Source organism: Zingiber officinale, chromosome 8B, assembly GCF_018446385.1.
Source record: "Zingiber officinale cultivar Zhangliang chromosome 8B, Zo_v1.1, whole genome shotgun sequence".
Taxonomy (NCBI): Eukaryota; Viridiplantae; Streptophyta; class Magnoliopsida; order Zingiberales; family Zingiberaceae; genus Zingiber; species Zingiber officinale.
In genome coordinates this window covers 62,992,334-63,007,020 of record NC_056001.1, presented here as the reverse complement: position 1 = coordinate 63,007,020, position 14,687 = coordinate 62,992,334, and the positions used below count along the sequence as shown (strand labels likewise).

At 39.9% G+C, this 14,687-nt stretch overlaps 1 protein-coding gene across 1 annotated transcript; it reads left to right on the top strand.

The window, feature by feature from the left end:
• The first annotated feature begins 8,666 nt into the window (after positions 1-8,666).
• Positions 8,667-14,378, top strand: LOC122016608 (F-box protein At4g18380-like). Its single transcript, XM_042573965.1, has 2 exons — positions 8,667-10,093; positions 13,981-14,378. The coding sequence occupies exon 1, from the start codon at positions 8,849-8,851 to the stop codon at positions 10,055-10,057; it is 1,209 nt and encodes a 402-aa protein (XP_042429899.1). The 5' UTR covers positions 8,667-8,848; the 3' UTR covers positions 10,058-10,093; positions 13,981-14,378.
• The last annotated feature ends 309 nt before the right edge of the window (positions 14,379-14,687 follow it).

The following is a 14,687-nucleotide window of genomic DNA, read 5'->3' as shown; positions in this document are numbered from 1 at the left end:
GTATTTGAGCATCTCACCAACACCCTAGGCTTACATTGATTGTGATTGACAAACATAGAAAGGGGTGAGATGCATATGTCAATTGTCTAGACTTAAGATGCTTATGTCAATGCATCAATATAAGTCTGGGCGTTAAATACAAAACATACATTGATCAAGCTAAGTTACTCAGTTAAGTCAACCACTAACCGATTGCAATTAACTTAACTTGACTAACCAAGTGAAAGCTGCTATCTTTTAATAGTTAGTAAGTACCTAATTGGTTAGACAACTATTTTAGATGTCAGGTTTAGGGGGAGGATTAAATCAACACTTAACACCAACATTATTTTCTCCACCTTAAACATTTTCTATATATTTTTTTATTCAAATTGGTCGTTGGTTTCAAATCTAATTTTTTTTTAAGTCTTGAAAAGAAAATTTTTTCAAACTTAGTTTTTGAAATCTTATTTTTCAAATATTCTTTTAAAACGAGCTTTTATAAAATTAAATTCTTCAATTCGATTTTATAAACTTAGTTGTTTTCAAACTTAGTTTCAATCAGTTTTGAAAAGAAAATATCTTTTAAAACTCAGTTTTGAAATTATTTTACAAATTTGAAAAATGTATCTAGCTTGAAAAAATTAGCCTTACAATTTTGATTGTCAAAACTTATGTTTGATTAATACTTTAAAACATTTTTCCTAAAATTTGAAACTTATACTTATATTTGAAAATCCTCTATAAATTTGCAAAGTCATTTTTGAAAATTAAATTATGCAAAGATAAATCTTTAATGCTTCATATTTAACAACTCTTTCAAAACTTAGCTATTTTCCAAAAGACTGTTTTATATGTTTTAGCCACCTTAAAAACTTAGTCTTAAAAATTTAATTTAATATTTTAAACAAATCGTCGAAAATTCAAAACTCCCCCAAGTTAACTTGACATCGCTTTCTACTTATTTTTTATGTATTCTATATTTTTTTTTTAATGTTAAAAATATATCCTTGTTTGATGAATGCCAAAGGGGGAGGGATAGGTGGTTAAGTTAGAAAAATAAAATTAAACTAACTTAAAACCAATGCTAGAACAAAATGCTCTTTTTTTTTTTGCATGTTTTTACTAACTTAACCAGGTTGTCATTCCATCAAAAAGGGGGAGATTGTTGGTGCGATTAGCACTAACGGTCTAACTCAGGTTTTGATGAATGACAAATCTGGTTAAGTTAGGTTTGTTGTGATCTAACACTCTGACCGAGTATGCAGACGAAGTCCAGACAGGTCGACGGGCTGACTAGATGTCTGGCACGAAGTCTAGCTAGGTCGACGGGCTGACCGGATAGCTGGTGAGAAGTCCAAGCAGGTCGACGGGCTGACCGGATGCTTGGCGAGAAGTCCAAACGGGTCAAAGGGCTGACCGGACGTCTGGCAGGTAAGTAAGGTAAGTCACTGGAGGGGAGTGACTGTGAGGACGCGTTCCCGGGAAGGGGACATTAGGCGTCGATCCGACTTAGATCCATTTCGGATATCTAAGTCGAGATCGTGACTAGATTCCGGTCTCAGAAAGACGGAATCTAAGTCATACTTTTTGTGTCAAACTTATAAACTGTGCTAACACTTTGTTTTGCAGGATATACACCATTTATTTGCCTCGGACTGACCTTGTCTTGCAGGAAAGCTGTTTTCTGGAGAAAGGTGGTCCGGGCGCCCGGAAGGGATCCGGGTGCCTGGGAGGCAAAACTCATCCTGAACGCGCGTCACCACGTGAAGCTTGCTGGTTGGATCTGCCACGTCCCACCAGGGAGCCCGGAAGGGATCCAGGCGCCCCGAGCCTCCTATATAAGGAGGGTCAAAGGCAGAGCACAAAATATAACTCAGAACTCTTAGACTGCATGCTCTGCTGCTATACGCTCCAGCGACGCTAACGAAGCTCCGACAACTCGCTCCTGTTCTTTTAATTTCCTCCCTTGTTGGTATAGCTTTGTTTTATTTTCATTAGCACTTCTGTACTTAACTTACTATAATCAAATATTTGAACTGCTAGTGGATTGTCCAACGAAAGCACTCGACGAGTGCAAGCCTTGGAGTAGGAGTCGACACAGGCTCCGAACCAAGTAAAACCGAACTGTGTTAGCCTTACCTTGCTTTCTTACTTTGTCTTTACTCTATTTTCCGCTGTGCGCTTAACTCTTTTCGAACGAATTTTGTAACCGATATTCACCCCCCCCCTCTATCGAAACATCATGATCCAACACAAGTCATGTGCATTGAGCCCAAGGAACATTGTTGGATATTGGTTTTGAAAATCATTTTAAAATGCTTTTGGAAAACCTTGGTGAAGGCTACCTTTTGATAGTAATCATCATTGAATAGTTGAGCATAAACTTGAAGAAAACACTAAAGTGTTTACAAGTTTGTGTCAATCTTTGAAAATATGAAGTATTTTCTTAGAAAACTATTTTTTCATGATACTATATGCCCTAACTAATGTCTACAACGATTTTTATGATTTTTAGAATTTTGTAGAATTTTTTGGGGAGTTTCTGAAATTGACTGAAATGGAATTTCAGCTTTTTCAGAGCTTCAATCGATCACCCGATCGATTGAAGGGTCTCAATCTATCGGGCGATCGATTGAGAGCAAGCTTCTCGCGAACAGAAGCTTCCTGGATCGATCCACCGATCGATCCATCCCTCTTGAATCGATCAGTGGATCAATTCAAGCTGGTTCAATCGATTGGGACCCAACTCCAATCGATTGGGAATACTGATTTTGGCTGGTAAAGCCTGATTTCAGCATTTTGGACCATCTTTAGTTTAGGTAACCATTCCTAACCCCTCAAAACACATTTGTATACATTTAGGGGGAGTTTTCATGATGAAAATAAGGATGGATTGGTTAAGGAAGACTAAGTAGAGGTTTAGGTTGAGGTTTGGTTTCAATATTGAACTTTTGAACCTCAAAACTTCTAAATTTGGGTTTCCTGAAGGTTTAAGGATTCCAAGTTATTGTTGGTGCAATGACAGAAGTTACGTGCATGTCTTTAGGGGGAGTTACTCTTTAAGGACATGAAAATTCAATTTTCATACACCTTGGAAGGTGGTTAACCTTCTTTCGTGAAAATGCTCAAAGTTGGGCATTTGACTTCAATGAAGAGTGGATATCTTCATTGTTCAAGTGGTATATGCTCAAGGATGAGCATTTAATGAAAATAAAGGGTATGAGACCTTTATTTGAATCGTGTTGTGAACAACGGTGAGTAACTCTTCAGGGGGAGAGTTTCTTTTTGATGTGTGCCAATAGGGGGAGAATGAAGGGTTTAAGTTAGGCCTTCATTATCTAAGAGGGAGTTTGTCCTCTTAGGGGGAGAATGTAGGGTTTAACTTACGTCTTCATTACCTAGTGGCATGAAGAAGGTTGAGGCTGTGGGATTAGCCTAACTTAAAGAAGGTATTGTCAAACATCAAAAAGGAGGAGATTGTTGGTGCAATATTCCCCAGGTCAAGGTTGACCATGTTGACTGAGCTTAAATTGAGTCAAGCTCGAGTCTTGATGTTGTGGTTTCGATGTTTGACAATACATGTAGTCAATACATGAAGATTACAGGTGCAATAGTTCATGTGTGAAGGAGAGTCAAGTAGGTCAAGGTTGACTGGATACTTGACGGGAAAATCCTGGTGAGTGAAGCCAGGTGAAAGTCCTAACTGGGGAGTTAGGCAGAAAGAAAGTCCTAGTGAGTGAAGCTAGGCAGAAGGAAATCCTGGTGAGTGAAGCCAGGTGAAAGCCCTAGTGAGTGAAGCTAGGCAGAAGAAAATCCTGGTGAGTGAAGCCGGGTGAAAGACCTAGTAAGTGAAGCTAGGTAATTGGAAGTCTTGGTGAGTGAAGCCAGGCAGACATGAAGTCCTAGTGAGTGAAGTTAGGCAGAAGGGAAGTCCTGGTGAGTGAAGCCAGACAAGGAAAATCCAGATGGATCAAGGATGATCGGACATCTGGTGTTGGGAAGTCCAAGTATGTCAAAGGGATTGATTGGATACTTGGCACAAGGAAAATCCAGATGGATCAAGGATGATCGGACATCTGGTGTTGGGAAGTCCAAGTAGGTCAAAGGGATTGACTGGATACTTGGCACAAGGAAAATCCAGATGGATCAAGGATGATCGGACATCTGGTGTTGGGAAGTCCAAGTAGGTCAAAGGGATTGACCGGATACTTGGCATAAGGAAATCCAGATGGGTCAAGGTTGACCAGACATCTGGTGGAAGTTCAAGTTGGTCAAAGGGATTGACCGGACACTTGGTAAGGGAGTCCTAACAGGTCAAGGGTGACTAGATGCTAGGCATGATGTACCAACAGGTCATGGTTGACCGGATGTTGGTTTAGGGGACTTTGGACTTGGTTTTGGGCAAAAACCATGAGCTGGATCGATCAGGCGATCAATTAGCTCATGCCCAATCGATCAGCTGATCGATTGGGCAAGTCCCCACGACAACCTTCTCCCAATCGATCAATGGATCGATTGGGGAGAAGTGTCGCGCGAACAGAACAGCTCTAGATCGATCGACCGATCGATCCAGAGCCCCCAATCGATCAGTGGATCGATTGGGAGGCCCGACTTCGTGCAATAAGCACTGGATCGATCGGCTGATCGATCCAAGCAATTCCCGAGAGTACAGAGGCACTCTGGATCGATCGGCCGATCGATCCAAAGCCTCCCCGATCGATTGGGAGCAATCCAATCGATCGGGATCCGACCGTTGGCGTCGTATTTAGCTGCTGGCGAGCTGTTCTCTCGGTAGAACTTCCACGGCTTTCATCTCTGATTCTTACAGCGACTCCAGCCACTTCTCCACAGTTCTCACGCCAGATCTTGAGGGTTCTTGGAGGCATTTCCAAGTCAAGAGGCGGATCTACAGCAAGAAGAAGAAATCTAGGGTTAGAGTTTTCTTGTACAAATTTGTAAGCTTTTGCTTGTATTTTGTTCCCTTTCCTTTTCTTCTTGTAGTGTGAACTTGTAGGGCTTCTCCGCCTATGGTAGTTACCATAAAGGAGTGTTTTATTAGTGGAGGGGTGCGTGAGTGTGTGGATCCTTGGACTAGTCACATCTTGTAAGGTGGATACCAAGTAAATCCTCTTGTTAGCGTTGTGTATTTGGTTTCATTGTATTTTCCGCTGCATATCTTGAAGAAACAAGCAGCGAAGAGCACGACGAGCGCACCGAGCTATTTATCCCCCCTCTAGCTACATAATCGGTCTCAACAACAGAGTCTAGCGACGACGACTTACAAACTGTTAATGTTGAGTAGAAATGCTTCCAGAGTCTAGTATTGATTAAATTTTAATATTATTGTTCATTAAGTAAGTTATGATTCAATCAGATTTTGTTGTTTATTTATCATATTAGTAAATTTTATTATAATGTGTTGTAATATTATTTTGTAGATATCATATATCATGGCAGAGCACCACTCCGTGGATCTATAGTCCTTAGGGTTGTTGGAGAGTCGTAAATATTTTTTTATTAGTAGTAAATCAAGTTCTTTATTTATAACATATATCTTATGTCTTAATTTTATTTATATGTAGGTTTACTCTTGATGGTCATCGAGTATCGACATATATTGCTAGGAAATTTAAAGAAAGAGTCTGCATTTATGGTACTACATGGAGACATGTAGACAATGAGACTAAGGATTTCTTATAAAGAATTTGTTGTAAGTAAATTGAATATGTATAATATATTTATCCTTTAATATATTAAAGTTTTAAATTTTAATTGCAAAAAAAATATACGTGGGAGGATGGGCACGAGGTAGAATTTGCAGCGACTTGAAATATTTATTGTGCCAAGTTATACAAATACCTATTATATTATGTGAGAAAGGATGACACAAGACCAACTTATGTATCCGATGAGATATGGGGTCATGGACGATCACTTGGTCTGCAGAAAGATGGCAGACAAAGGCTCAAAAAGCTCGAGAAAATAGGAATACAAAGTAGGTGTCCTAAGTACCGGATCTGCTCGACATACATCAAGATCTCGATTCATTGTTGAGCACGCTATGGATCTGGTGAATTTAATTTAAAGTTATATAAATCAAATTTTTATTTATGAACAAACTTGTATAATTTTGGCCAAACTTATTTATGCATGCAGGAGCGTTCTTTAGAAAGACAATCCACTTGCCTGGAGATCTTTCTCAAAACTCACCAAAAAAAGGATGACATATATGTTGATCTTCGATCCAAGAACATTGAAGTTTGAATTATTAACTTTATTATATTTAATCTTTAATAATGATTAATTAACTTTAGTAATTGTGTATAAGATATAAATTGTATATTTTTTCTACACAGGAGGAAATGACAAGTAAGGTTGCTCAGACATCTCAGCCACCAGTAGAGGGAGGGGAGTCACAGGATCTATCCACCCAACAAATAAATGAAATTTATTATGATGTTGTGGGTGGAAGGACAAAGAACTCCTCCCTCTACAACCTTGGCTCCCAAGCCAATGTGGTATTTGATTGCTTGAGGACTCCTAGGGGTCGTGCCAGCTCTTCTTCTTCTTCTTCTAAGGTGGAGTCATTAAAAAAAGAAAATCAAGAATTGAAGACTCAAATGACTATGATGGATTAGAGGTGGGCTACTTAGGAGCAGACATTGCCCCAGATGCCCCAGATGCGAGCAGTCATTGCTAGATGGGACCGATCACAGCAGCCCTAGTCACAACAACCCCAATCACAGAAGCCCCAATCAGAGGAGACTCGAGACCCATCAAACCCTGCCGATGATTAGATTTTTCTGAGGTATGTTCAACTACAACTTGATTTTTTTTATAATTTATCATACATTAATTAAGTCAAATATATTTATTCTATTTGAATATTATTAGAGGTTTATCTTAAATTGTATTATATTTTTCAGAAGTCCATATTGATACATTCATCATCACCATTATCATTGGATATCCAAAATATAATCCAGGTATTTTTTTACATGTAAAATTATTTATATATTATAATTTTTTAGTTATATATTACATTTGCATCGATTCATTCTGATCATAATCTCTTGTATTTGACTTTTATAAGATTATATTTGGATATACGTATAGGTGATGTATCATGGTAAATATTTTAGATATTTTGTATTTTCCTTTCACTTATCATTCACTTTTAGATACTTATAATTGTGAATACTTGATACTTGGATAGTTCTGTTTGTATTTTGTATTGAATTTTGGAGATTTGGGTAATTATGATTATGTTTTATATTGTATTTTGGATAGTTTTTTGTTGTGAGCTTATTGTATGTTGTGAGTATGTTATATGAATTATGATTTATGCATGAATTGTATTTGTGCTGCCATCGTTTATAATGATTTTTATTTATATGAAAATTGTATATAGGATACGTGGAAAATAAAAGGGGTTTTTTTTAAAATTTTTATTAAATTTTACCGACGGAATCACCATTCCGTTGGTAAAATATCGAACAATACAGAAGCGGTTTCGATATATTATCGACGGACTCATTTATTTCGTCGGTAAATTACCGACGGAATGAGTTATTCCGTCGGTAATTCACCGATTGAATAAAATTCAGTCGGCAACTTTTGTTACCTTCCGTTTACTCTCTACCGACGGGACAAGTGTTCGGTCGTTAAATTTTACCGACGGAATACAATGTTCTGTCAGTAATTACTGACTGAATTTCATTTCTGTCGGTAAATTGCAGTGCCTACCAAATTACTCCCTATATCACAAATTCCGTCGGTAAATTTCAATGCAGACCAAATTACTCCCGATATCACAAATTCCATCGGTATTTCGTTGGTAAACTCAAATACCGACGGAATATCGATGAAAAATTCAGTCGTTATTTGCAGCTATTTTTTTAGTGGTCGTCGGTTGATGATCAGCTCGAGTTAGAGAACGACGCAGTTGGGAGCCGATTGGGGTGCTGGCACGATGGCAATCGCCTCAATGGTGGTGCCATCGATGGAAGAAGAAGTAGAAGAAGTGAGGTTGACGCCGAGCCAATCGCGACACATGCAGTGCTGCCCCTCGGCTATGCGCGAGTATACAGAAGGGACATGGCGGGTGCAGCCACCCCAAGTGGCATTCCCACACTTGTCGTAGTTCACCTCGTAGTACATTTTCTATTCTCTGCTTGGTGATCCACCCTTCCTCCCTCCCCTTAGTTATCCGAATAAGATCTGAACATATTTTACGGATTAACGAAAGAGCCACTTGTATATATTAGTCGGGAGTCATGACTCCCCACCAATATATGTAAATGGTCCTTCCTTGATCCGAAAAAGAAGAACAGTAAATTATCATTGAGGACGTCATATTTAAGGATAGAAAATAAACAAATAATAAAGAGATCCTTATTAATATTGGGTTTTCGTTAATATTTTAATATATTTTTTATTTCAAAAACATAATTATAAAATATTTTTTTTTAATTTAAATAAAATTATTATACATAAAATACTATTATATTAAAATATTAATTTATTAATTTAATTTAAATTATTTTTATTTTTTATTTACTATAATAATTTTTAAACGAGAAATGAGGAGCAGGAAGCGTAATCAAAGAATGGAAACAACAATGAGCGAAAATGGAATGAATTTATTAATTTCTCCTTAAAATATCCAAATCATTTTGGCCGTCCCTTTCTATCTCTCTCTCATCAGCGGAGAGACCCCGCCATTTCCCCCAATGGGAATGCCCTCTCCACCGCCGGCTTTCCACCGTCGCAACCAGGGTTAGGGTTCCTCTCAGGCGGCGGCTCTCTTCTTCCTCCTCGTCTCGATCTCTAGAACTGTATCCTTTAGATCCCCTCATCCTTTTCGATGACCTCCGTCTCGGAGGATCATATTCGCTCGCGTGGGCATACCGCCGTAGCGGAGGTGGAGGAATGGGAGGGAATCGACCACTTCGATCTGCTGCCGGACTGCTTGCTCCTTGTCGTCTTCAACCTGATCGGTGACGTCAAAGACCTGGGAAGGTGCCTCGTCGTATGCCGTCGCTTTCACGCCCTTGCCCAACTCGTAGAGTCCGTAGTCGTGCGCATCGACTGCGTTATCTCCGACGACCTCTCCACTTCCAGCGCTATGAGTCCCGGCGGGGATAGGGGCCGTGGTTTGATTTCCCACCTAGCACGCATCGTCCTTGGAGGCATCGTGAAACCCTTACAAGCTCTCGGCCATATACTCGCCCCCTCTGCTTCCGTTGCCTCCGATCGAAGGGCCACGCTCTCCCCTCTTCCTTCCTCCTCCTCCCCGATATTATCGGATGTTTCCCACCATTCTCCCGCCGAGGTACTGAAGAACTTTAAGGATATTCGCTATCTCCAGATTGAGCTTCCAGCTGGGGAGCTTGGCCTCGAGGACGGTGTTCTCTTGAAGTGGAGGGCCGAGTTTGGGTCGACCCTTGACAGCTGTGTCATCCTTGGTGCTGCCTCTGTTCTCTCCTCTGCGTCTTTCTCGCCAATATCGTCGAACCCCAGCCTTGACTCTAGCTTCCAGGATGCTTGTCTGAATGATGACAGCGGCAGCATGCCGGAATCATTCTACAGCAACGGGAACTTGAAGCGTAGATTGTTTTGGACGATCAGTTCCATGATTGCTGCGTCAGCACGTCATTACCTCCTCCACTCAATCATCTGCGACCATGAGACTCTCGAGACTTTGGAGCTCACAGACGTCGATGGACAAGGGTTGCTGACGATGAGCCGGCAGCAGTTGCAGGAATGCAGGGTGAAACCACTGTCTACAGCTGGAAGCTCACAACGAACACTGGTGCCAGCCCTCAGTATGCGGCTATGGTATGCGCCTCACCTGGAGCTACATGGTGGTGTAGTGCTCAAAGGGGCAACTTTGGTGGCTGTTCGGCCAAGCCAAGAGTGGGGAAGGGAGTTTGCTTGTTACAGAGATTGTGATGGTGCCATAGGCTCGTCACACATGTGCTGGATTTCCAGTGCATTCAAAGAGCCGTACAGATCAGCAGTAGCAATGCTTGTGAAGAGGAGGAGTTACAGTCTCGAGATGAATTCCTTCTGAGTTTGGAAGGATGGTGCAAGCCACAATCATAGAAAGGTAGAATTCCTTATACTGTTCGCAGATTATGCTTAATTTGAAGATATTATATTTCTCAGTAGTGAATTTATATTATGTGATCGTAAAGATAGACTGGTGAAGTTTATGGTATTTGAATGGAGCCTCTCCTAATTATTTTTTAATGTCTGTTTCTAGTTCCCATGTTTTTTTATGCTAAAAGTTGCACATAAGTATTTTCAAAATTGTTGTTTTTGCTGGTGTTCCCATGTTTAGTTGCCATTGTTACAGTAGTGAGCATGATGGGTTTTTTTTGCGGGAATTGCCCAAAAGGCGCACGCAAAGTTGGGAATTGATCAAAAGACGCACCATACTTTGATAATTATCAAAAGGTCCACTAATTTATTTGGTCTTCTCGTCCTACCCCTCCCACCAAACCTGACTTTCTCTCTCTTTCCTTATTTGCATGCAACTTTCCTCTCTTTTAGTTCCTCTCGCTTCTTTTTTCTCCAATAAAACTTTTCTTTTTTTCCTCCTTTATGTGTCCCATGGAAGTTTAATCCTGGAGCACCTTTGGGGTGCTCGAAATAATTGGGGTGCTCGAAATAAGTAATGGAGGGTGCCTTGGAACTTTTTGCAACCTTAGAAACTCACAGGACCTGAAATGGATGATGGACCTAAGCTATTTGGATTTTTGCAAACTTGCACCCATCTAGTAGGGTTGATTGAGAGGAAGGTAGATATGATATCAAACCGTGATTTTGATCAAATAAAATTATAAGTTTGGTCTCAAAGACCAGGACCATGTTGGGCCTGATATGAGAGGATCAGGTCCAATGTGGGCTTGATTTGAGCAAATCAGACCGAATGTGGGCCTGATTTGCTCAAATAAGACCCATGTTAGTCTTGGTCTCTAGGAGATCAGACCCAAGCATTCTAGTTGAAAGTTAACATAATACTGAAACACCTTTGGGAAGCCTAAAATAATTAATGGAGGACACCTTTGGACTCTTTGCAACCTTAGAAATTTACAAGACCTGAAATGAGTGTAATCTGAGCTCTCTAGGTCGATTAATGGATTTTGACCGAAATTCACTGATTGAGCTAGGCTATTTGGATTTCTACAAACTTGTACCCATCCGATAGGGTTGAGTGAGAGAAAAGTAGATTTGGTGTCAAACATTGGTTATAATCAAGGAAAATTGTGGGACCATGGCTAACATTGGCATGATTTGCTTAAATCATATATGTTGATGCAATTTTCCTAAGTCAAGGTTGACTAGATTAACTAAACTTGAATTGGCTTAAACTTGAGTCGTAATATGTGAGTTTCGATGTTTGACAATGTATGAAGATTGTTTTGACATGTATGGAGATCGCAGGAGCAATCGTTCGTTTGGGGAGATTGGTCAAGGTTGACCAGTTTAATGTGAAGAAGAGTCAAGTAGGTCAAGGTTGATCGGATACTTGACCGGAAAGTCCTAATTGGAGGTTAGGCAAGGGAAGTTCAACGGGAAGGTTGGCAGAAGATGAAAATCCAAGTGGGTTAGTATTTGACCAGACACTTGGTGGGAAAGTTCTGGTGAGTGAAGTTAGACAGAATGAAAGTCCTAGTGAGTGAAGCTAAGCAGATGAAAATCCTGATGAGTGAAGTTAGGTGAAAACCCTAGTGAGTGAAGCTAGACAGTAAGAAAGTTCTGGTGAGTGAAGTTAGGCAATGGAAATCCAGGTGGGTCAAGGATGATCGGACATTTGGTGATTGGAAGTCCAAGTAGGTCAAAGAATTGACCGGATACTTGGCACAAGGAGAAAAGTCTAAGTGGGTCAAGGAATTGGCCGGACACTCGGTGAAGAAATCCTAGCAAGTCAAGGTTGATCGGATGCTAGGCAATGAGGAGTCCTAACAGGTCAAGGTTGACTGGATGTTGGGTTTGGGAACCCTAGACTTAAGTTAGGCAAGTTAGGGTTGGTTAATTGATTAGGTGATCGATTGAACCAGAGTCCAATCGATCAGTTGATCGATTGAGGAGATTTTCTCGCGAGCATAGAAAGGTTCCCAATCGATCAGCCGATCAATTGGACAATGCTAATCGATTGATCAATCGATTGGGGTTGGATTTCTCGCAAAGATGTGAGGAAGCCTGAATCAATCGATCAATCAATTCAGGGCTTTTTTCCAGCGAGAGCACAAAAGCGCTCTGAATCGATTGGTCGATCAATTCAAGCTTCCCCAATCGATTGGGATATGACCGTTGTGCAGATTGCGAGCTTTGGACGGCTGGGATCACTGGGATCTGATGTGGCAATCGATTGGGAGCATGCCCAATCGATTGGGAGTCTTAGATTGTGAAGTATAAAGGCGACAGTGAGATTCAAACTTGGCAGCACTTACACAAAGATCTTCTCCGCCGAGCTCAAGATTCTTCCGCTAGTTCCTGGAGCATCTTGAGGACAAGTGTTCTGCACTTCTAAGATTCAAGAGGCATCGACAAAGCTACACAAGATCGAACAAGAGAGGTTATTCATTGTATTGTTTACATTTACTTTTTGTTTCGAGTTGTATGCTTGTGTGAGTTTGTACGAGGTTTCCCCACCTCCGAATTGTTCCGAGGAGTATTTTTCTTAATGGAGAGTCCTCGTGTGTGTGGATCATTGTCTTAGTCACCTCTTCTTGAGGTGGATACCAAGTAAATCCTCTAAGTGACCCAACAAAATCCACGTTGGGCCTGATTTGCTTAGACCAAGCTCGCGTTGGGCTTGATCGTCTTAGATCAGGTCCAATGTGGTCCTGCTCCACCGGGCCGATAGTTTTCCTTGATCAAAACTAAGGTTTGACACTATATCTATCTTCCTTTCACTCAACTCTATCAGATGAATGCAAGTTTGCTGAAATCCAAATAGCCTAGGTTCATTAGTGGATTTCGGTCAAAACCACCAATCGACTTAGAAAACTCGGATTGTACCCATTTCAGGTCATGTGGGTTTCTGAGGTTGCAAGAAGTCCAAAGGTGCCGTCCATAACTTATTTCGGGCTCTCCATTGGTGCTCCAGAATTAAACTACCATGGGGCATGCAAAGGAGGGAAAAAAACAAATAGTTTAATTGGAGAAGAGAGAGAGGAAAGTTGCATGCTAATTAGAGAGAGAGTAAAAAGTCAGGTTTGACAGGAGGGATAAAAAGGGTAGACCAGATAAATTAGTGCACCCTTTGGTAATTATCAAAATATCGTGCGTCTTTTGGTCAATTCCTAATTCCTAACTCTACGTGCACCCTTTGGGCAATTTCCGTTTCTTTTTTTTGTCTCTTGATGTTGTTGCAACTTCATTAAAATACTACTGCTAGTTATTCCTGGTCAAATGAAGTATAATAATTTTCTCATATCATAGGCTACTAGTGAAGTGAAGGTGCGGGGGATTTCTCATAGCAAACTAATTATAATAATATTTCAAAAGGGAATGCTGGCCTTTTCCCTATACATTTGCGGTACTTGGTCCCTAGGTTGAAAGTGATGATGATGCTTTATGTACACATTCTGTTGAGGACCAATTAATTTAAGCTCAAAGTGGTTCTCAAACTTGCTTACCGCATCAGAATACTACTTCCAGTGATATTTTTCATATTATGGTGTACAACTCGTCGATTTATTAGGTAATACTAATTTTACTAACCCATCATTTACTTAGATTTTGGTACCATGGCAAATAATATCTGCCTTTCTACGCCATGGAATGCTGCTTGTAGTTATCGATATCAAGTGATGTTGTATGAAGAAAAATTGCTAATGGCTAATTATCCATCTTATGCCTTTTTTGACATTTTAAATAAAGTATTTAAATGTTAATGATTCACCGATTTGCACTTTAGTTTGAATTGCTTTATAATAAATTTTGTTTAGCATAAATTATTTACCATTCTTATTAACCATTCAGATTTTGAAGATCTAGAGGAGGCTAAAGCATGTTTAAAGGAAGACACTCATTAGCTAAAAATTAATCAATATGATGTGAAGTTTTACTTACACGGTCCATCAATGGTGACCAGCCCATGCAATTATGATAATCTGCTAATTCTGAGCTGTGCTGCTATCTGTTGGAAACTGAAGAAAGCATTCTCGTGCTTGCAAATTCGGTAAGGGTGATGTTTCTCCCACCCTTTTTAGCCATTCTAAAGTGGAATATGGACTTTTGATAGATTATGGTGCTCTTCCTGTCTTGTATATTGTCGCCATGATCCACTTTAGTTTCATTGCTACCAAAATTGTATCAAATCTTGTGAATTTGCCTTTTGTTGTTCATGCCAAAATCGCTTAGGCCATGATTTTCTTTAATCTTGCTGTATTTCTTATGTTATTTCTTTGTTGACGAACGTGTTTTTACTTGATTTTCTTCTCAAAGATTGGTTAGAAATAGCAATTTGCCGGACAAGAATTGACTTTTTTTTCATGGAATCTTATCTAAGTTTCGTCTTTGATACTATCTTGAAATGTCATCAAATGGCCACTGTACGTGTTTGTGGAATCTATTTGTTGTTTTAGATGCATTGCATTGAAATTTCCTCACGTTAGTCGCATTCTTGGCTTGACTTTTGCCTTGTTGCAGTTTCTAGTTTACTAGTGTTTGTTCCCAATATGCCCAGA

Coding starts and splice junctions, on each gene's coding strand:
- LOC122016608 (XM_042573965.1), top strand. CDS start 8,849: ATGACCTCCGTCTCGGAGGATCATATTCGCTCGCGTGGGCATACCGCC.